At 38.2% G+C, this 23,296-nt stretch overlaps 2 protein-coding genes across 2 annotated transcripts in view; both read left to right on the top strand.

Moving 5' to 3' along the window:
* The first annotated feature begins 1,191 nt into the window (after positions 1-1,191).
* On the top strand, positions 1,192-2,554 carry LOC145767338 (exodeoxyribonuclease-like). The gene has a single exon (XM_082579139.1). The coding sequence runs from the start codon at positions 1,229-1,231 to the stop codon at positions 2,258-2,260; it is 1,032 nt and encodes a 343-aa protein (XP_082435265.1). The 5' UTR covers positions 1,192-1,228; the 3' UTR covers positions 2,261-2,554.
* Positions 2,555-2,565: 11 nt separating this feature from the next.
* The window catches only part of LOC145766819 (protein mono-ADP-ribosyltransferase PARP4-like), a 45,951-nt gene continuing 25,220 nt past the window's right edge, over positions 2,566-23,296 (top strand). The window contains exons 1-25 of the mRNA XM_082578525.1: positions 2,566-2,721; positions 5,183-5,384; positions 6,796-6,947; positions 7,748-7,932; positions 8,448-8,565; positions 10,236-10,373; positions 10,805-10,969; positions 11,559-11,746; positions 12,117-12,234; positions 12,919-13,040; positions 13,360-13,581; positions 14,060-14,186; positions 14,678-14,821; positions 15,603-15,734; positions 16,009-16,095; positions 16,673-16,902; positions 17,832-17,907; positions 18,163-18,303; positions 18,685-18,804; positions 19,105-19,248; positions 19,843-20,054; positions 21,283-21,382; positions 21,930-22,124; positions 22,406-22,486; positions 22,931-23,113. Coding sequence (XP_082434651.1) covers positions 2,590-2,721; positions 5,183-5,384; positions 6,796-6,947; positions 7,748-7,932; positions 8,448-8,565; positions 10,236-10,373; positions 10,805-10,969; positions 11,559-11,746; positions 12,117-12,234; positions 12,919-13,040; positions 13,360-13,581; positions 14,060-14,186; positions 14,678-14,821; positions 15,603-15,734; positions 16,009-16,095; positions 16,673-16,902; positions 17,832-17,907; positions 18,163-18,303; positions 18,685-18,804; positions 19,105-19,248; positions 19,843-20,054; positions 21,283-21,382; positions 21,930-22,124; positions 22,406-22,486; positions 22,931-23,113 — 3,714 coding nt within the window. The 5' untranslated portion in view covers positions 2,566-2,589. The remainder of the gene's footprint in view (positions 2,722-5,182; positions 5,385-6,795; positions 6,948-7,747; positions 7,933-8,447; positions 8,566-10,235; positions 10,374-10,804; positions 10,970-11,558; positions 11,747-12,116; positions 12,235-12,918; positions 13,041-13,359; positions 13,582-14,059; positions 14,187-14,677; positions 14,822-15,602; positions 15,735-16,008; positions 16,096-16,672; positions 16,903-17,831; positions 17,908-18,162; positions 18,304-18,684; positions 18,805-19,104; positions 19,249-19,842; positions 20,055-21,282; positions 21,383-21,929; positions 22,125-22,405; positions 22,487-22,930; positions 23,114-23,296) is intronic.

The raw sequence follows: 23,296 nt of genomic DNA, 5'->3' as shown, positions 1-23,296 counted from the left end.
ATGCGGTGCTGTTACTTCTTGGTCAATAATTTAGTAGTGCTTTCATCACTTTGTTTTTTGCCTAACTCTCAGAAAGAAATCATATCACTTCATCGGTCAATTTAAGAAGCATTTACATTGATACTATAAAATGAATTAATAAAAAGTTGTTCAAATCTTGAATTAAGGCATGCAAGTGTCTTCCTTTCTGAAAATCAATAAAAATGAATACCAACAACATATATTATATCTAGCTCAAATAGTACTGATTTTATCATTAAAAACGTGATTTAGGGGACTCGATTTAAAAATGGTGTTGGGGCAGGGTCTAAACAGGGTCAGATTTCAAAAAAAAAATTGGATTTACTAATATTTTGGGCTAAGGCAAAAAATTTATCACCCAGGCAAGTTGAAATGAAAAAATTGCCTCAAAAGGGGCCACCCTAATAATATACCGTAGTGCATGTTACAATGTATATCCCGTAATTTTGGCAAGTTAATTTATGTTAGAGACTGAACGTTTTGTTGGGTTTACATTTATTAATAATAATAACAATAATAAAAACGAAAACTGTTAAAACTTCTTGCACTATGATCATGCTACAAAGCTTTCCAATGTCTCGACATGAAACGCTTCATGACTTGTGGTTATATTTGCCAGTTTTGTGATCGATCTCTTCATGTTTTAAAATTTTTTTATTGTTATTTTTCGCCCAAGATACAATATGCCTAAAAAACAGGCGACCCAAAAAAATAATCAGGCGACCCAATGTGTTGGGTCGCGACCCATGTGTTGGGAACCACTGATCTAGAGTTTTTATAAAGAATGCTTCCACAGCTCCAAAGTGGAACAAAGAATGATCTTCAGTAAAAATGGAAAACATTTTCAGTCTAAACCTCAATGCACTATTGCACATTCTTAATTATCCATCAGGTGTTGAGTGTTGACCAATTTTAGAGTCCCTTGACATATTTTTGGCATTTACAATTTTTCATGCATGATTAGGTTGATTCAGGGTTGATTTCTGGTTTCATTGTTTTCTTTACTAATTATTTTCAGGACATTTCAATAAACCGTTTTATCTAAAAGATGTTACTATGCTAAAAATGTTTTTCTTTTGTGTTGAAATACTGCCATCTTATTAAATAATGCACAGTCATACAGCCAGTCTATAAACTGGAATATAAATACTTATTTTTGTTTACAGCTGATATAAGTGCTCCAGACATTTTAAAGTTACTTCGGTGAATGCTCAGATTTGTATCTGCCCGGTGTTTATCACATAATAATTGGCCCAAATTTATAAGTATGCCAAAAAGATCATCAAACAAATCTGGCAAAGCACAAACAGTGAAAAAAAGAAAAACGGAAGTGTTAGAAAACGAGAGCAATGACACTGAACCTGACAAGTTAAAAGCTACATCTCCAAATGAAAAAGGTGATGAAAAACAAGATGATATAACTTCAGAGGTGAAATTGAAAACGCCTGATGGACGTTCTTTCAATCATAAAATTGCATCTTTCAACGTGGCTGGTGTAAGAGCTTGGGTGAAAAAGAATGGACACCAGTGGTTGATTGACGAAAATCCTGATATTATATGTTTGCAAGAAACAAAATGCTCTGAAAAAGATACACCTCAAGTGCTGAAAGATATGAGCGATTACAATCTATATTGGAATGTCGCAAAGTCAACAAAAGGTTTTAGTGGCGTTGCATTGATGTCCAAGCCCAAACCCATCAAAGTGGACTTTGGCATTGGGGTTGAGGAGCATGATCAAGAAGGGAGAACAATTACAGCTGAATATGAAAAGTTTTACTTAGTTACTACTTATGTTCCAAACTCACAACGAGGATTAAAACGTCTGGACTACCGTCTGAAGTGGAATGAAGATTTTCTGGCACATTTATTGAAGCTGGATGCTAAGAAACCAGTTGTGTTGTGTGGTGACATGAATGTTTCACATTTAGAAATTGATCTTTCTAATCCAAAAAGTAACAAGAGGAATGCTGGTTTTACCCAAGAAGAAAGAGATGATATGACTACCTTGTTAAAAAATGGTTTTGTTGACACTTTTCGGCATTTCTATCCTGATCTCACTCGTAAATATACTTTCTGGACATATATGGGAAATGCCAGAGCGAAGAACGTTGGATGGAGGTTGGATTATTTTATTGTGTCTGAGCAATGGCAGGAGAATGTATGTGACAGCATAATTGCTTCGTCTGCAATGGGAAGTGATCATTGCCCAATTGTGCTACTACTTGCAGTTCCTGAATAGTGGCTAAACAGCGTAAATAAAGGCAAAAACTTTGATTTTCATTTATTTGTGTTTTGATACATTCAATATGTGACTAAATCACTAAACAATCACTGATTTAAAATGTTTTATACCTGTCAATATTTCTTTTCTGTGTGTGCATTGCAATGGTGTAACCAGCAAAACTTTTTCGTTTTTTCTTTTTAAATTTGTAATGGTTCTCTGCAACTTCACTGCCTGGCATTATTTTCACCTCACAATTTTTTTAACCATGCTTGAGTTTATATCGCAAACTTCTTTACTGCTTTTCATATGTAGAAATAGTCATACTCTCTTTGCAATGTAAAATTATGATTAAACTTTTGTTTGAGGAGCTTTTGTTTGTATTGGATCTTGGTTCAATTCCATACAAAGACAAAAAAAAGTTGAGAGAAAAAATAACAGACAATGGAGGAGTCATTTCATACATCATCACAAAGACGGTAATTTTCATTTTATTATAATTAAAATGATTATGTGTTTTTATATTGCGATGTATCCATCACTGTTCTGCGGGTATGCATTGGTGTAAGTGTCTTTTAATACAGCCATATATGGCTTAGCCAAACAACTTGTCACTTTTCTTCTAAGTACACACTACACGGTTTGTATAACTGTATACTGTATATATAAACTAGTTTTGTCATTTGTTTTTAAGGGTCCACATCTTTTAGGCGCAGACAGTTAGGCGCCGGTCAAATAGGCGCGCACACTGTGGCGTCTGGATATTTAGGCGCGGAGCACTGTGGCGCCCGTTCATTTAGGTGCTATTTCTAGTAAAGTCTGCAGATTGTATCAGCTTGGCAGGTAGGGCAATGCTTTTCACACAAAATGTTATATTGAACAGAAAAAATATGTTGTTTTGTTAATGCGCGTGTGGAGATGAGGTGCGAGACAACGCTCTACTACTCTTGATATTAGCACATCTCCACAGGACATTTGCTATGCATCCTAAACACAGGTTGCAGCCAGATGGAACCTTACTTAATCTGTTATCTTTCGCAATTCCTTCTACTCGGGATGGATTGGTCGTGTGGCGAGTATGTATGAGACAACGCTCTACTACATGAATACGGTACATTTCTATAAGGCATATGAACCCTAGCTACAAGTTGCAAGCATAATGGTGCGACTTTGCTCGTTATTAAACCTAGTCGGGGTTTCGACGGAAAACTAAGTTACTCTTCACTCAAGCCTACCACCCACTTGAATATAGGTTACGGCAGTAGTTCTCAAACTGTGCGTCGCGACACCCTGGTGCGTCGTTTCAATTTTCCAAGGGCGTCACAGAAGAGTTTTGTTTCGTAGCTGAATTCAGTTTATTTTATAAAGATGAGGTTAATCCTTTGATTAGCAGTTTCAGTTTGTCATCAAAGTTGTTAACTTCATTAAAACACGCCCACTGAAGTCAAAAGTTTTCAAAAAACTTTGTGGAGAAATGAATGCAGTGCATCGGAGTTTGCTCTTTTAATTTTCATCCAAGTGGCTTTCGCTTAGAAAATTCTTTGAACGCTTCTACGAATTGGTGGATGAACTTCAGGCTTTTTTGCAGCAAGAAAATAATCCACTTGCAGATTGTTTAGCTCAGAACAATTTCTTATTGAAATTGGCTTACTTTACTTGTGTGATATCTTCGCCAAACTGAACATTTCTATGCAGGGCCGAATAAAAATGACATTTCAGATAAAATTGCAGCATTCGTTAAAAAGCTGCTATTGTGGAAGGAAAATATATAGCAAACCTGTTTGGAAGCTCTCGGTCTCGATACTTCACTTTCTTGTCCAATTTGCTTGAAAAGAAAAGTATGACGCTGCCTTCAAATTTGTGAAGCATATTTGGGCAACATTTGTCCAAGCTCAAGTCGAAATTTGCAAAATACTTCCCAAAAAATTTATCAAACTACGAATGGATTCGTGATCCTTTCGTCCAACCTACTCCACTGTCTTTTACTGCACAAGAAAAAGAAGCCTACATTGACCTTTTTTGTGACAATTCCCTGAAAAGGATATTTAATTCAGGAAATCCGGCAAATTTCTGGATTTCAATGAATGGCGATTATCCAGCTTTGGTGAAGAAAGCACTACGAATTATTATCCCATATGTCACGTCATATTTAATTTATGTGAAGCAGGATTTTCTGCCTTGGCGGTGATAAAAAGCAAATTTCGATCACCAATAAACACTGAAAGAAAAATGCGGGTGGCAATTTCAAAAATTCTCCCAAGATTCAATGAACTTTGTAAAAACAAACAAGCCCACATGTCACATTAAATAATATGCATTGCTTTTTGTTGTTGTATCAACAAATAAAACTTTAATAATAAGTTTCCTCATTAACTTTTATTTGCTGGTGCGTCGCAAGTCCAGAAAACTTTTCCAGAGGCGTCGCAACAAAAACAAGTTTGAGAACAACTGGGTTACGGTATATTTTTGACCGATGTTTAGTGTAGTTATTATTTGACTCACTAAAAGTGAACTCAGTCATGTTCGGAAACTTGAATAATTTATTGATAAAGCTTTCGCCGACTGTTCAATGTAACATTTTGTGTGAAAAGCATTGCTGGTTTAAGCAGCTTCACTCACGGAAGCCATGACATAGTTTTTTGTTCAATATAATATTTTGTGTGAAAAGCATTGCCGGTTTAAGCAGCTTCACTCATGGAAGCCATGACATATTTTTCTGTTTAATACAACATTTTGTGTGAAAAGCATTGCCCTACCTGCCAAGCTGATACAATCTGCAGACTTTACTAGGAATAGCACCTACATGAACGGGCGCCACAGTGCTCCGCATTTAAATATCCAGACGCCACAGTGTGCGCGCCTAACTGTCTGCGCCTAAAAGACTTGCTCCCGTTTTTAATACGTTTGGATGCTTTCATTTTTTTTTCTTAATTGTTTCAGAGCGATTATGTGATTGTTCCAATAGACAAGGGTGACAAAGTAGACACATATAAGAGCCGGAAAGCTCAAGCCCTCAAAATTCCAGTTTTATCTGCTTCTTTTTTGGATGCATGTTTAGAAGCCGGACGTATTGTAGATGTAGATTTGTATAGAGTTGTTGGGTTAACAAGAAGTGGTCAGTTCAAGGATGGAAAGATTGAAGGTGAAGTTTACATCTGAAAAGATAGGTAGCCTATTATATTAATTTCACAATGTACAAATTGTACATACTAACGACTTGTTTTAGCCTGATGTTGTGAGTTTGCTGTGGTAATAACAAATTGCACTACCGTACCTTTCAGAACACAGTTCCCTAGTCATGTGCTATGACGAAACGTCATAATTGTTGAATCGTCATAGCACATGACTAGGGAACTGTGTTCCGAAAGGTACGGTAGCGCAATTCACTATTACCGCAGCAAACTCGCAGCATCAGGCTAAAACAGGTTGTTAATATCCACATTGTGAAGTAACCTAAGCAAGGATCATGCTGCTAAAAGCGAAACTCAATTTATTGCATATTCTATGAATGATTAAAACTTACGGTATGCTGTCTCAATGTTAGAGGCATTGATGTTGATGTATTCAATAATTCATTTGTCACTTTTTGTATGTTGTTTATCATTGTGTGATATTTACAGTCGGAATGGCCCATTTTGGTGAGTTTGATTCGGTGAGTCCGATCCCTTAACGGGGTATATTTCAATTTTTTTTTTAAATTATCGGGTACCGTAGCCTAATTATCATTGCCGTTTTAGGGTTAGGGGTTAGGATTAGAGGTTAGGAACTCACCGAATCGGACTCACCGAATAGTAGCAGACCCATTTACAGTACCGTACTCAAATTGTTAATCATCATCATAATCCATCGTCGGTTTGTTCCCCACTAGTGGGGGTGGCCGATTGTTTCCGCGCAGCAATTGTCTTAATCCCTTTTCTCCATTTCACCCTGTCCCTTGCATCTTCCTCCTTCAGTCCGACTTTTTTAAACTCATCCTTCACTTGTTGTTTCCACGTTCTTCTTGGACGACCGCGTTTCCTCTTCCCATCCACCTTTAGATCTAGTGCCTTTCTAAGAAAACTTCCTTCCTTCCTCCCTCCTTATCACATGTCCATACCATCTTACTCCATTTGCCCTTGCCAGGTGGTCTATGGTCTCTCTCATCTCTAGCATATCCAACAATTCTTCAGTCCTTTTTTCCCTTCTCGTTTTCACCCCACACATTGCTCTCACCATTGACCTTTCCGTTCTTCTCAGGATTGCCAGTTCACTCTCTCTCAATACCCATGTCTCGCTACCATATAGCATTGCAGGCCGCACACAGCTCCGATATACTTTTCCTTTCATCCTTAGTGAAAATTTTCTGCCATCCATGCAACATTTCCCCACATTCCTTGAAATTTGCCCAGCCCAATCTTGCCCTTGTTGTCACGGCTGCTTCACATCCACCACTTCCATTTATCCGATCACCATTAACTGATTAACAATCTTCAATGGAATTTTGTTATTAGAGTATGGACATGATATTAGAGTATGGACATAATCTTTGCAATATTGCTAATAATTTTATTTAGTTGAAGGATGGAACGTGTTACCAAAGTCACAGTTTAATCCAAGAAAACTAAAAACGTTTCCTTCCAAAACTGTAAAACAATATGTAACTGGAAGTGGTGATTGTCCAAAGTTCTCCAAACATTTTCATGTTGGAAAGTTTATTGTTTTGGAGGTAAATGTTGATTTCAAAATCAATGGTTTTTATTTTTTGTCATATAGTTATTATTTAACAGTGACTATAAAAAAATGACATAAAAACATCGAGCACAATTCCAGAGGTTTCTTTCATGAGCAATTATTAGTTGCAAACGTACAAACTCATAACTCAAGCTAAATTATATTATGGGTTGTTCCATTATATTTCAACAAATTTTTCAGCAATTTTATTATTTAACAGTGACTATAAAAAAAGACATAAAAACATCCAGCACAATTCCAGAGGTTTCTTTCATGAGCAATTATTAGTTGCAAACGTACAAACTCATAACTCAAGCTAAATTATATACGGTATATACCTGATATTTGTTTCGACGAAAAATCTAGGGTTGTTGCTTAACTTTTAGTTTTTGTCAATTTTTTTACTGATTCCATTCTGTTAGTATACATTCAGCACTTTTGTAAATAGCTGCTATATTCTGTTTGGAAATAAATTAAATATATTTTTAAAAAGAATTAGATGCACATACAGTATTTATCCAGCCATTTTTCAAGAAGCAGTTCTATCAACTGCAAGACATTTAAAAGTTCTAAGAGTGTGGATACAATTTGCAACATCTCTGGCTCACCAAATGCCTTTTCAGCTATGAAACACACTGTGACAGTTTACTAGGTCATATCAATTTTTGTAAAATCAAAACAATTTGCAAGTTTATCACACCAAAAAAAATGAATAAAAGATACAATCTACTTTCCCTGGAACTTACCTAAACCAGGCTAAATGTCTTCTTGAAAAGATTTTTAATACTGTTTCAGAGATGCAATGCTGATGCTGTGCATGTCACTGTTTTGGAACTTCATATTGCGGCCTACGAAGACAGTTCTGTTGATGCACTGGGCTTGGATGAATATCGCATTAGGATTCTCGAGCAATCATGTGTATTCCCACAAGGCACTGAATCTTCCCAACACATTCTTTCCCATGAATATTTTTTGGAAAGGTTGGTATAAACTTTTTTTGTTTTTATGGAGCAATTGCAAGCTACCACGATTAAGCTTCCAAAGAGGGTTTTCCAGATGAAGACACAACCGTAAAAATTCCTTTTGTGGTCCCTTTGTCTGGAACAAATCCAAACTGTGCTGTTGAAATTTCCGATTGTAGTTTTGGTCTCAATCTCATCTTCATGATTCGGAATAAGATCTTTGTTAGATGATTCACAAGGCTAATTGTTCTGTGGAGTGAGCATTCTGTTGCTCCGGTTTTCTTTCGTAAAGTTATGAATATGGAACATACCATATCACTAGGGTCTTTCCGGTGTCATAAATATGATTTAAGATCCCAGTGGTTAGGTCTAAACCCCACTCATCTAAAGCTTCGATAATTTCAACTATAAAATTTTAAGTCACAGAAAAAGTTAGTGTGACGTCATTGTGAGATCAATCACGCTGCTTCACTTGAATCAAAACTGTGAAGTTGATGTTCAGGGTTTAACGTTGTTCAACTTTACTTTGCAAGTTGTGAAGATGCCCTTATGAAAATGCAATATATGGCCGATGAGAAAAAATTACAACACAAAATGATGGTAGTGAATCAAATGCATGGTGTGAAGATGGGTTCTCATAAGCTCAGACATGTAAGTGTTGAAAATTATTATAACATTGATTTTTTAAAACATATCTCAACGATGCAAAATCGCTGAGATATGTCTGATACGGTTGTGTGTTCCACAGCTGTGTGGAACCGTAGCAGACACACAAAAAAGATGGATGTATGCATTAATGACACCTTGCGCATCATCACTGGCTGTCTCCGCCCCACACCTACTGCTTATCTGCCAACTTTGGCTTGCATTGCTCCTGCTCATGTCTTTAGGGAAGAAGCCTCTCACAAACTGGCTTTGCATGCAAGACTCGATCCTCAACACCTTCTCCACAGTCACTCCCAAAGATATGGACCAGTCAGACCCCAACGCCTGTCATCAAGGCGCCCATTCCATCGATATGCTACACAGCTTGTGGATAAGAACTTCAGCTGCATGGAGACATGGGCCCAGGAATGGAACGAGCTGCCACACATCCCTCCCCAGTTTTCAGTTATACCAGCACTCTCCATCCCTCCTGGAGCAGACCTCTCAAGAAAGGCATGGGTCACATTGAACAGGATCAGATGTGACGTTGGCTGCACTGGAGCTAATCTATTTAGGTGGGGGTTGCATAATACGCCGATATGTGTCTGCGGAGCGGTAGAACAAACAATGCAACACATACTCCACGAATGTTCCATCTTACGGCCTCCAAGTGGAATCACTGGTATTCGACAACTGGACCCAACTACCGTATCTTGGCTGCACGATGAGGCATTGCCAATCTAAGCTAATACAAGTCAAACGAGAGAAGAGCAAGAAGCGATGCAAAATCAATGAATTTGTGCAATAATTTGTGTTCTTGACATATTTTTGTATCAGCTACAAGATTGGGTTTAATTAAAGGTTTCAAATTATATCAGAATACGTAGCGCCATGTTGAGTTGGTAATGGTCTATTGCTATTAGTTTTTTATGTGTTTGGTGATTTTCAATTTGCCATTAATTGGCAGTTTTCTTATTCTGTTCTTTTATCAAAGCTACTTTTATGTCATTTACCTGTCTTCTGGCGTGTGAGTGAGCGGTTGAGATGGGCTAGTTACCCTGATAGAGGAATGCTTTCTAAACACATTTGTTTGTTTACATTGGATTTGTTGGAGACTGCCATGTTTGAGAGTGAACAATATCTGAGTGAATAATAAGAAAGAAAGCTTATGGACTCAGCTTTTCGCTTACAGCTGTAAATTATTGGAGTTGGCGTAAAGAAGTGCATCCGAGTGTAAAATTCTGCCTCAAACCTAATCATATGATATTGTGTTCAACCTCCGCAATACAGGAACAAGAGATGTTAAATAGGCTAGTATAGATAGATAGAGATAGACCTATCAATTATACATTAGATTGTTTTTCCTAAATGTGTATTTTTGAAAATAATTATCTTTTATCTTCTAGCAATCTCACTTTGAGCTATCATAATATATCAAACGTTGAAAAATAAGTATATGTGTTCAACTGTTCATAAAAAATATCGTTGTGCACAGGATGCGGACATTGTATAAACGAATTTATTTGAGCGTTCAGATAAACACCCGACTTTACCACATACTTTTGAACACCAATATCTTCCGTCTAGCACTGTTATTATCTCGCTTTCTAAGTGATCACATCAAAATTGTGTCGCGGTTAAAACGTTGTATTCAAACGTAGTTACATGCACTGCAGATGCTTGAAGAAATGGGCGCCTCATCTGGCATTCTTCCAGCCCCCGTGGCTCGTCTGGTGTCTAGCATTGCTACTCTAGCATTTGGTGAATTGTCCCAAAGTCTTACTGTTGGCATTTCAGCAGTCACGCCAGACCAGGCAAGTGATTTGAACTATGTTGTAATGCATCACTAGAACATGCTTTTGCTAGAGTATTGTGTCGGGTGTACTTAGCCTTGCGGTTTGTGTAAAGTTTAAATTAATTATATATTTAAGTTTGGCCCAATAAATGTCCGTGTCATGAGTTATCAAACAGCTTCATGCTTTGGTGTTTCTTGTGTGCAAACAAAAATGGCTGCATGGTCGAGTTATGGGAGCTCTCGTACGATGCTCAAAAAGGCGCCGGTTCGACACCGCTCAAGAGCACGCAGCTGTGTCTATTTGTTAGACACTTAATAACTTGCTTCAGGGTGGACACGAAGACTGGCTTCCTTGTCTTCCCACCCGCTTAATCCAAATCTTCAGCCACCGGGCCGAAGTTCGGATACGACAACAGCGAAGTTGAAGTAAATTTTTGAAATCCGTTGCAGATCACGAAAGCAACTGTGTTGTTGATGAAGATGAAACAACGTTTGAAAGAGGGCAAATCTACGTCGCAGCTATCACTAGAATTTAACTCAGCTATATCACTTAAGAGCTCTTGGGGAATGGTGTCAGATATGAAAGCTTTATCACAGAGACAGGATTTTGTTCAGGTATTTTTTGCGATCTTACTCATGACGTGTCATGGGTCATGGTGTTATTATTACTATAACCCGAGTACAGCATAGGCTGCAGTTCATTACTTTACTTTTGCATCAGTTAATTTTAAGTTATTAACTGGCAATTTAATGATAAATAAGTCTATTTTCATTTGATGGACGGTTAATTTTATTTCGATTTCTGGCGATTAAATTATATCGCATGTTAAGAATATTTCATTATAATATTTTTGTTAACGCACAACTTTCAAGTACTTTAATGCCTTTTTAAGCACAGTGATGTGCACGTAAATAAACTGAAATGGTTGAGCTTTTGCAAACCACTAATGATTTGATATCTTTTAATTTTCTTTGTTTGATCTTCTTTAACCAACAAGCTACTCCTATTTTGAAGCAGTGTACAGAGGACTAGTTTGCTGCCCGCAGATGTTGAATCAATCAGTATGAAATTGAACCGATTTGCCGGGTTAGATTCACCTGTGTTATTAACTGTTACAGCGGCTTGTACCAGAAATATCGCTGCAAAGCATTTGATCATCAATTTGCGATCTTGTCATTTTTACCCAAATTTTTGTTTTTCTAGTTACTGAAAGACATTATGCTCGTGCACGAAATTGCGCCAGGCATTGACTCAATTATCAAATCCAAGTTTGATCCTCAATGTCTTCTGGCGTTATACAAAATGCTAAAGTGCTCCATCACAGTTCTTAGTCCTGAAGAAGAAGACCACGAAGCGGTTTCAAGACTGCTCTGTGTACCAGGATCGAATATGTGAGTGAAATAGCTTCTTTATATTTTCATTCCGTAACTTTGACCAACAAAAAATACCAGCTGCGATGAACGATATGCCAACCCCCCAATAAACAAGTCGTCATTTTTAAGATACGTCAAAATCATTTTAGATATGGCAAAAATCATTCCACTAAAAATACTGTGTCTAAGCTAAAAATCTAAGCAAGCCATTTGATTCAGAATATATTTCTTAAATGTCCATTGCCCATGCGTTTTTTGATATTCCGTTATTTTCGTTGTAATTGTAATAATTTTTCGTACATGATATTTGAGTAGTGCTTGATCATTACAACTTCCCACACAAGTTTCCAATACTTGTTCCACGTTTAAAAGCATCATTTTTTGACAGTTTGCCTCCACGCATGGAAATTCGAAATATTTTTCGTGTCCACCGCGATATTGAAGATAACCAGTTCGCGCACTCACTGTCGCCAACTAAGCTTCTATTCCACGCTTCCAATCCACAGGTAGGCTTGATGATTTCAAGTTTGAAAGACTTTCCTGTTGATTTCATGTTTCGCCAATTAATGTTCCTGTATGTGTTTGTGTATTTTATGTTCTATTAAATTTAATTTAGCATCCAGAAATATTTCGATATCGAGACTTGGCACCCTTAAACGACACCCAAGATGCCTTTGTTATCTTCTTCGTCTTGTGAGCCTCTAAGGCCGAATGTCTATCCGTTTACCACCACAGATTCGCGATGTTCCCGGACTTTGCTGGAAGACTGCTAGAGAGCAGCCAGTGTTAGGTTTCATCATCAGACAAGCAGACCTTCCACTCCAATAGGTGGATTGAAGATGGTACAATCGTTGATGTTTGTCGTATCCAGGCTTACACCTGGTGGTTGAAGATTTAGATTAATTGGACGGGAAAACAAGGAACCCCATCTTCGTATCCACCTTCAGGCATGCCTTTAAGTGTCCTGCCGAAAACACAGTCGCATGCTCTTGACCGGTGTCGAACCGGCGCCCTTTCGATTGCCGTTCCAGGGCTCTCACCACTCGGCCATGCAGCCATCGTTGATGATATAGTATTGTACCCATAGCTTTAATGCTAAAGTGTCGGTAATTGCATTTATGTGTTGGAAATAGAATCGTAGTTCCACGGGGCATTGTCTCCCTTTCATGTTGTTTGTATCTTTGTTTCAGAATCTCGTTGGGATCCTCTCTCGAGGTCTTTTGCTTCCTCTTGTTGTTGTGAGCGAACATGGCACGGAACGGACAGACATTGGAATGCTTGGGAGCGCAATTTATTTCGCTGATGATATTAGGTATGCCATGACATAAGTCTTGCCATTTTCAGCTTTTTTAAATATACTTCGTGTTTCATTTTTTAGTTGAGCCTGTTGTGTAGCATGATGTAATGTATTCATTTTGTGTTTTGATTTTGTTGATTATTATTATGTATCGCCATTGAAACTATTTGTTACCATATGATTGCTTGTTTTTTATGGTAACTGTATGGAGAAATATATTTCTTGCTTTCGAATTGCCTAGTAGCAGAGTCTCCACATTTGGGCCCAACTGGCCGTGTCAAAAGAAGTGTTGTTTTAGCACGTTACAGCTCGGGTTGATAATGTTGTTTTTTAGAAAAGCAATTCGGTACTCCGAGCCGAACCGTGTGTCTGGAAGCCGTTACGTGCTTGTGAATGAAGTTGCTTTGGGGCGTTGCCAGGATTACACAGAATTTACCCCATCTTTAACCCATCCACCCAAGGGGTTTGATAGCGTGCGAGGGGTCGCATCAGAAGAAGCCTCTGATTTTGACTTCAACGAATACGCCATTTTCAACGTGGAACAGCAAAGGATTCGGTAACTTAGAAATAATAAATGAAATTTCTTAGACGCTTGGAATGTTCATTTCAAGCTAAATCGTGATGACGAGTGTTACGTAACGCAACTTAGAAGATTTGATTTGTTTGTTTTTACCACCATCATCCAAATTTTGTCTTGTTCCCACTAGTTGGGCTTGCCGATTCTTTCCTTGCAGCGATTGTATTCACTCCGACTCTCCATCTCGTTCAGTCCATCGCATCTTCATCTTTCAGTCCGACCTTGTCTGCCTCATTCTTCACCTTTCCATGCTCTGTGTTAATGCACGTTTGCTTCATGATATCTTTTTGTGCTAAGTGTGACTGGATGTACTTTAGTGTTCTGTAACTTCAGTCTTTGTCTTAGAAACTGCTCAGTTCGAACCAAGTTTATTGCTTTAATCTCTGCCTCTGGCGTTAATAGACAGTTTTAGTGGTCACATTGTTGCGCTTTTGTTATACCGTCGTGTCTTGTGCAGATACTTGGTAGAGTTCACTTTAAAAGAAGATGTTTTCATTCGTTTTGACGACATTCCTCAAATTCCAATTACCGATATCAAAACTAGAGATGGAAACACTGGCGTTAAGAGTTCGGAAAACGAAAAAGTATGAACTGTTTCTTGATCGCTTTAACAAGAAAAGTTAAGTCCAAGAACAACTTTCAATTAAGAACTCATTTTTACATGAACAAAAAGAGACAGCCTTCAATTTTATGGTACGGCTGTTCCTAAATCGCTTAGCAAAAATTAATCTTGATAGATGTTGATCTTAGAGGTATCAAATTAAGTCGGACAACTTTCCATTAAGAATTTACTTTTACTGGGCAGTAAAGCTTTCAATTTTTTGTTTGGCTTGATTTAGTTGCTAGATTCTTTCTATATCATCCCCTACCTGGGATGTTCGATTACCTCCTTGCAGCTATTGTATCAACTCTTTGGTTTTTTTATTTAAATTGTCCACATTTTTAAAAGTAATGTTTTCTTCAAAGAAAATAGGGAACGAAGTTGCTAAATGACAAACAATAATCAAAATATGAACACCTGAAAGTAATCTTCATCTCAACTCAGTTAATTTAATAAACTTTCACTGATTCGCAGATTTCTTTGGATGATATCAAGAAACTGAAGAACTTACCTGACCAAGTTAAGCCGGGACTGCTGGTGCAAACAGAGGGGAGAGACCAGCAAGTTCCGCTTGAGGAAGTACATATCCGAGCCAAGATGATGGACATGGTGGCAGAGGTGGTTGTTTCATGAAATCGAGAAGGCTAGCAGTGGTTTCAAAGGCCTACAGTAGCTTGAACCATGGCCGTTTAAAAATACGGCCTGGATAGTCACCCTTGGCAGTTTTTACAGACTGTTACCAACGTCTTGACTGAACTGGTCTAGAAATAAAATTTTCTCATCTGTTAGAGGCAGGAAGTGAAAGACGGTGGTTTTCAACACACTTCAGTCGGTATCACGACAATTCAAAGCCGATGATTCAAAGACGAAATTTTAAGGCAGGGATCTCTGAAGACAAGATCTTTGTTCTTCAGAGATCCCTGGGTTAAGGTTAGGGTTAGTGATAGAGTTAAGGTTATAGTCTTTATGGTAAATAAATTATCGGCTTTGAATTGGCGCGTAACCACATCAGTCAGATTGTTGGCAATAGTCGACAAAATGTGACTGAGCCGGCCGACCCCGTATCTTTAGACAACTAAGCCTGCACCTTGTATTGCCCAGACCGGACAAATTGTTCAAATTCTTCAAAAATCATTTGATACGAAGAAAATAACTGACTGATACAGCTTTCAATGTCTTTCGAACTTGCAGAATATGCAGCGGTCAGATGCTCTGTGAGATGATCATTGATCATGTTTCCAACTGTTGATCATTTTATTTGTAATCGATTCTTTCCAGACTTTCGCAAACCGGATTCCCACCTGGAATTTGTGCCACCCTATGACTTTTTTCACTTTGTGCGTTGTTGAACATCGATGTCGTCATGTGTTGAATACTATTTATTGCAATCTCTTTTCAGGTGGTGGTCATGCAAGTTTACTCCAACAACTCGAAATCTGCTTTGGAAGCGAAATATGTCTTTCCGCTAGACGACGCTGTTGCTGTTTGTGGTTTTGAAGCGTTCATCAACGGCAAACACGTAATTGGCAAGGTAAGAAGTTGTAGAGTTACTGTTTGAGTTCCATTATAAAGCACTTTGTTTATTTGTAGACTGTTGACTGTTGAGGTTATCCAACGTAAAACTATGTTAATCCCAACTTTACGTATGGAATGTTGAAATAAGTTTTCAGTTGTGTTTTTACTTTTTTAAAGTTTTTGTTGTATGCTGCACATAATTTACCAAGGCATGGAGTTACACTTGAAAGTTATTTTAGTTTATATTTTAAATATTTTTAATTAAGTTGTTTTAAGCCTCAAATTGTCAGGTCAAAGAGAAAGAAGTTGCACATAAAGAGTACAAAGCCGCCATTGACGCCGGTCATGGCGCATACCTCATGGACCAAGAGAAGCCTGTGAGTATAGCAACGACATTATGACCTCACCGCCTGGTCACGTGGTTCTCGAGTTAATCCAACGTAACGGATCGTAGACTGTGATATCTTGTAATTTTTTTTTAGATTTTCTCGGACTACGTTCGATGCATGTGACTTTTTAATTTGTGTTTACGCTTATACTTTGCAATTCACCCTTACACTGAAGAAAGTAGTTCTTGTGAACATAAGTTCATTCGAGATTGCGGGATATTTTGCTTTTTGTCATTTGTTAGGATATTTGTAAAAATACATTGAACACGAAGAAATGAGTACCGTGTATGTAATTTAGCTCAATTGCACAGCAATTCAATCCAACTTTAATTTTTCGTATAACATTTAGTGTCTGGTCTGTATGACATGTACAAAAACTGCATTATACCTGTTTCAAAATACCTGTTCACTGTTCAGAGATGTTTTTCTCAACGCAATTCACACAAATTGGAGCTTTTACTGTGATCAAATTTGATTTTTTAAATGAAAGTAGCATCACTGGATGGAGGTATATCCTATTCAAGATTAGGAGTAATTACAAATGTTTATTTTATAAAACCTCCAGGACATCTTCACTGTCAGTGTTGGTAATCTTCCTCCAAGAGCAAAAGTACTCATCAAAATCACCTACGTGGTGGAGCTTCCCGTTATTCCAGCGGATGATGGGAGTTCAGACAGCATCCTCTTCTTCCTACCTGGTTCCGTGGCTGCTGCCTCGAGAAGGGAAGCCCTCATCTCTGGCCCTGTGACGCAGACAAAAGTTGGCCGGGTCACCGCAAGCAGCACTAAGCTCAGGCGAGTTTTAGAATTATTTGTAAATAACTGGTTTACTGGTACTGCTATTTTGCACTCATCAAAAGCTGGCATTAGTAGTGTCGTTCTATTGGCTCTAATCAATAGGACCCCGGTTCAGAACCCAGCTAAGCTGTTTTTTTTTAAACCGATGACAAAAAACGTTGTATAAAAAGTTTTATAAAATCAGAAAACAGTGGATTCATCTCTTGCCGCATTCCAACTACTGTTTTAATGCATTTGCTATCTTACTTGCATTGGCAACTCATCAATGATATGAATTTTTGGTCAATGATCGTTTTTACTTTTAAGAATGAGTTTACAATCCACTCGGAGTGTATACTTTATTAGAGGATATTTTATAGTACTATCTTGGTAAAGAGGTGACTTTCTTTAACCATAGACAGATAAAACCAAGCAACCACACGGCATTAACATAATATATTAAACTGAACATAAACTATAAACTACGAACGTTTTCGGCCATACTCAAGTTAACCCTTCTCAAGAAATAAACGAAAATAACTGATTTTACAATTACATCTATTATAAAATCAGTTATTTGCGTTACTTGAGAAGGGCTAACTTGAGTATGGCCGAAAACGTCTGTAGCTTATAGTTTATGTTCAATTTTAATGTATGATGTTAAATGCCGTGTGGTTGCTTGGTTTTATCTGTCTATGATTTTATTGTACAGTTTGCATATAATTTTTCTCAATGAATTGGTTGATGAACCGCGTTTGTAAGGCGTAAAGAAAACACTTAGAATTTTACTGCAAGGCAACACACCAACATGACATCGAAGTGATCGTGCCCCAAACAGCAAAATCCTTCATTTTTGCATTGATTCAATGTCTGCAGACGTTGAATCAATAGAAAAATGACGAATTTTGCTGTCTGGGTTGTTAACTATTTGCATTCCACAGAGACAGTAGCGTGGTTATTTCCATAGAGATGCCGTTTCCCATTCGAACCATTGAGTCTCCAACGCACAGGATATTTGTAAAGGTGCAAGTAGTTTAACATCAAGTGATTCTATCTGGTCTATTTCCGACTAAATTTTCTTCATCTCCCGTTAAAGATGGTTCTTTAGTTTTGGTTGAAAGTCGTTCATTTTTGTATTTTAATACGCTGCGTATTTTTGTTCAATTCCATCTATGACAGTTTCTCTGTAAGTAACAGTGACATGAAATTAGATCTCTTGCGCTAAACGTAAATATAACGTCCACCTACATCTGTAATCAACGATTTCTATTTCATCAGAGAACATCGACGAAAGCTTGTGTTCGTCTATCAAAGAAGGACAGGATCTGTGATGTTGGCTTCAAGCTTTTGGTGTCACTGGCTGAGATCCATGTGCCTCGGATGTGGGTGGAGCAGCATCCGGAAGAGGAGGAGAGCCAAGTATGCGTTTGTTGTCCATAGTGGTTATAGATTCGAATTAAGCTGATGTGAAGACAAGTTGTCTTGCACATTGGTTGTGTCTTTATAGATTTAAGTATTTGATAAGACAACCAATCTCCTCTTTGTATTTTTAAGTATGTCGCTATCATCATAACATGAAATGTCTCAGGGATGGATCTAGAAAAAAATTGAAAGGCACCAAAATTCCCACAAATTAAAATTTTTTAATAAAACTTTGAAAATGTGACTTTGAAGTTTAAAGAAGAGTTGAGTGCTTTCGGAAAACTTTGACACATTTTACCTTTTTGTGGTCACTTTTGCGTATTTTATGCGATTACTTATCAAGCTATTTACCTACCGATTCAATGTAACTTTCTACAGGCTTGCATGCTGGCTTTTTATCCGGAATTCGAGGTCAAGCCTGTACGCGACTACAAAGCTATCATATTGTTAGACATGTCGCAGTCTATGAAAGGAAATCTTGAACAAGATGTGAAAAAAGTATGGAGTTTCATTTTCATGATTTGTTATTGCCATTTGCTATATTAAACCAAATGTTTCTACTTGTTAGGTTTTGTGGCCGTAGCACCTACAGGCATTTATGTTCCCTCGCTATACAAACACCTACTCATGAACCTTTAAAACTCTTTATGGTTGTGTCACCTTCTCTCGTTCATTGACGTGCCGGTATATTGCTCAGCGTAGCACTGTAGCTGGTACTTTCTGCATACCAATAACGACGAATGTCTACAGGAAATGACGTGTCTGTGACGTGTGTCTACAGGAAGCTTGTTGTTGCAGTTGGCTTTGATGTTGTTGGAGAAATTACCGTCAGATTGCTTCATCAACGTTGTCAAGTTCGGATCAGGCTACGAAGAGCTGTTTATCATGGAGCAACACTTTGGTAACAATAAGGTTGCTATGGAAGTGGAAGAATTTATTCAGGTGTTTGTTTTAATCGTTTCTATCATTTAGCCATTCGCTCGTATCATGGCTTTTGTGAGGTTGTAGATGAAGTTTACTTGGTGCCTGGCCAAAGACAAACAACACTTCACTAAACTAAAATGCAAACTTGACCGATGAAGGATTCATTGGAACAACTTGCCTATCTGTTCTTCGCAAGGCTCAACGCCTCCCGCAATATGTTAATGTATCTTCACCACTGTGCCTAAGAAGAACATACCCAGCACCAATTTTAAACTTTTTGGTTTGATCTGACCAGAAACTGGACCACTGCCTTTCAGAAGCAGTAGACAAGTTCTAAAACAGCGGTAAAAGGGTAAAAGACCATTGATTTTTATTACGAAGGTTGGCAGACGTTGAATCAATAGAAAAAGAACGTATTTTACTACCTGGAGGACATAGTTTGACATTTTCCACTTTCGTTGCGCAGTGGCTCATTTTTTGTCGTATCCAGGCTTGCGCCCAGTGATTGAAAATTTAGATAAGTAGGCGGGAAGGCAAGGAAGCCAATCATTGTGATCATTTTCTATCAACTTTATCGATGTTGTCATATTCATTTGCTCCTCTCTTGTTCAGTCATGCTCGGCTTCATCTGGTTCATCTGAAGCGTGGCGACCCTTAACCTCTCTTGATGCTCTTCGGAAATCATCTGACAGCCAATCACTCACCAACGTGTTTATGATGTCAGATGGCCACTTGAGTGAGGAGCATCGTCTCCTGCAGCTAGCTCGGTCACTTGGAGAAAGCGGGAAGAAGAACATAACCCGAATATTTACATTCAGTGTCGGGTAAGTCTTGTGGTCGACGAGCATTTGCTGCCGAATGTTACCATTGTTTTTCCTTGCACACCGTGTCTTGAATAGTAAAGGATACTCCATTGTTGATTCTATTCCAAGATTAAGGGTTGGACGCACCCACAGAAGAACTTTTAAGAACTAAAAATTACAATTTCAATTTGATATTTTTAAATCTGACTTCTATCAAATGTACAGTGCAATTTTTAGTTTGTTTCGGTCTAGTTGTACTGCCTTTTTATCAATTTAAAATGTAATTGTTTTTCGTTTCGACCTACCGTAGTTGTACTGATGAGTCCTAATGGACGAAAACCGCGATTCTGCAACATAAAAATATTTTATTAAAGTACTGTTGTGGGTGTTAGCCTAGCAAAATGATTTTAAGCTTAAGATTTTAGAAAAAAAAACTATTGATTTGCTTTCTTAGTAATTGCTTCTGATTATTGGGTAGATCGCCGATTTGAGGAAGGGTCTTAGTACCAGATCGCCTTTTTCAGTTAGTTTTTCCTACGTTAGAATAGTTTGAGTTAGCTAAAACTTTGAAAAAGAAATCACTTTCGGTTTCACATTACTTCACAATCTTGCATGGCTTCTAAGCATCAAACGCGTGATCGGTTCCAGAGAGACGCACAAAGCTTTGGTTTTGGTTGAAATATATTTGTCAGCAATTCCGTGTTTTGTTTTCTTTGTCTATCATTTCCGCGATATATACTAGTCTTTCTTTGAGTAGTTGCAATATGCGTTTGCAGACGTTGAATCAATGTGAAAATGACGGCTTTGCTGTCTGGGATCGCATACTCCGTGATTTTAACCTGGTTGTAGATTGCCTCGCGCCTAATCTTTCCCACTGATTCATCTTGCGGCTGTGACGTGGGTTATTGCTCGATGAGTCATTATCAGTGTTGTGGAGTCGGAGTCCCAGAGATTTTGGCCAAGGATTTTGATGACTAACCCTGACCCTAGTCATTATTTTCCTGCAGTTGCTGCGTGTAACGGACTGTTTTGTTGTATGGGTATTTTAGTTACATGTAGTCTTTAGTTTCTAATCTCCTTATTCGTTAATACTAATTGGTGTTAACACTAACCGCTATGTTTACGTTCAGCTGCATCAAGTGGTATGATTATTAAACCTTGAATATTATTGTTGCAATGTGTTGAGTGAATATGGATTCATAGCAAACCTTTATACCTGGATCAATGCTCATGTGTTAATTACGAACAGGAATTCATCGAACCAACATCTCCTTCGATCCATCGCGTACACATCGGGTGCCACCCATGAGCACTTCAGTGCCGACTTCAAGTCTAAATGGGAGGCCAAGGTGAGGGTTCCTGCAAATCATGAGTTCGGTCAGAATGTCATTTGCTTACCTTGCGATGTATAGAGCTTTGCACAAAGATTACCAATGTTTAAAATGTTGTTTGTTGGTTCAGAAACTGAACCTCAAAACAACTATTTAAAACAACAGCAAAACAAGAATTTATAATAACCAGGTTCCAATCACATCAGTTTTCATATCCTGGTGCCGAACTGCCTCCCTTTTATTAGTTTATTGCTTCACATTCACAAGGTTACATCCGTTCCACTGCCCGATAAACGTTAGTTATCCTTCTACCCTGCCTTGCCTCATGATTTCTTCAGTTGTGGTCAATCAGTGGTTTATAGGTAAATTAACTTATCAGGCTAGCTGCATGGCCAAGGAATGGTAGCCATGGTACGACGCTCGCCGGTTCGACACCGCTTAAGAGCATGCGACTGTGTTTTTGGCAGGACACTTGATGATATGCTTGAACGTTGAAACGAAGCTTGGTTACCTTGCCTTCCCGTCCACTTGATATAAATTTTCAACATATTGTTTTGACGTTCAGGTGGAAAATCAGCTAAAGAAAGCTGGCCAGCCTATGTTGAAAGACATCAGAGTCGAATGGAAGCGTTATAATGACGACGACATGTTTGCGAATGACCAAGAAGTTGGACTTCCAGTGCAAGCTCCTGAGAAGATTAAATGTCTCTTCAACTCCTGTAGATTGGTGGTTTATGGTTTCATCCCCCACTGCACACAGGTGCATATGTTTACCTCATGCATTGGTTGTGCATTTTATTTCTCTAGTCTCAGCCGTTTTTGGCGTTATTTCATTTCTCTACCAACTCATAGTTGTCTTTACTGCGTGAAAAGTAATGGTTTTCTCTGCAACAAGTTGCTGGTCCTAAAAGTAAACGAATAAGCAAGGATATGAAAGTAGTCTCTTTTTTAAAAACCTTAATTTAACTTTGTGTGAGTTACATTGTGAATGGATCAATCTTTTCTTCCTGCTGCCTCTTGAAGCCATTTGTTTGTTCTTAGGCTGAACTTTTTGCAACAGTTTGTGGAAAAGAAATTTCAACAGTTGTATCTACATCTCAGCTCAGCATCACAGAGGGAAAGGTAATAAATACAAAGATATCATTTTCAGCGCACCACTTTGAATTACTTGTAAGAATACGTGCAAGTATGGTTTATGAAATATGTTCTTCTATTTTTTGTGGTGACAATTTGTCGTGATTATTTGTGTTTGGTTAACATTAACATCAACATCATTATGGCCAACATCATTATGCGATTGGTAAGAAATTAACCAACTTCTTCTTAAGGAGCGTTTAGATATTTATTTGCCAGATCGGATGCGTATTGGAGTTCTAACCCATGTTTGGGAGTGCCTAGGTGCAATCCTGAACAAGCGCACGTTGCATCGTTCGCGCTACGTTCAATATCATACTGATAGAACATTGACGGACACACTGGGTTGCTTTTTTCGTCTAAGTGTCCTTGATTATTACAAAAATTTAACATTAGCGGCTGTGCTCGTTTTGATTCTTTATTATATCCCAGACCCTGCATCGCCTGGCAGCACGGGCCATGATAAGAGATTATGAAGAAGGCTTGCCAGACCTAAACCCTCTACTGCGTGATAAGTTGAAGGCCTCTCGCAAACCACACGTCATCACCTTGAGTTGTCTTCACGATATTGTGTCGCCTTACACAAGCTTTGTGGCGGTGGAGGAAAGACAAAAGGTTAGCTGGAAACTAAATTTCAATTAGTCTCGTGTTAATGCTTAAATCAAGAAAGCCATTTTTACGCGCTGCACAAGACCTTCTGGTAGCCTCTGGTGGAAGTTCTAGCAAACAGTGGTGCCACGCGGCATTTTGTGAACAATAGCAGCACATCCCCACTTCGCCAAGTATTCAGATCCCCGC

This window comes from Aplidium turbinatum, chromosome 3 (genome assembly GCF_918807975.1).
Source record: "Aplidium turbinatum chromosome 3, kaAplTurb1.1, whole genome shotgun sequence".
Lineage (NCBI taxonomy): Eukaryota > Metazoa > Chordata > Ascidiacea > Aplousobranchia > Polyclinidae > Aplidium > Aplidium turbinatum.
Note: the sequence above shows the minus strand (reverse complement) of the source record. Positions and strands in the feature narration are given on the sequence as shown.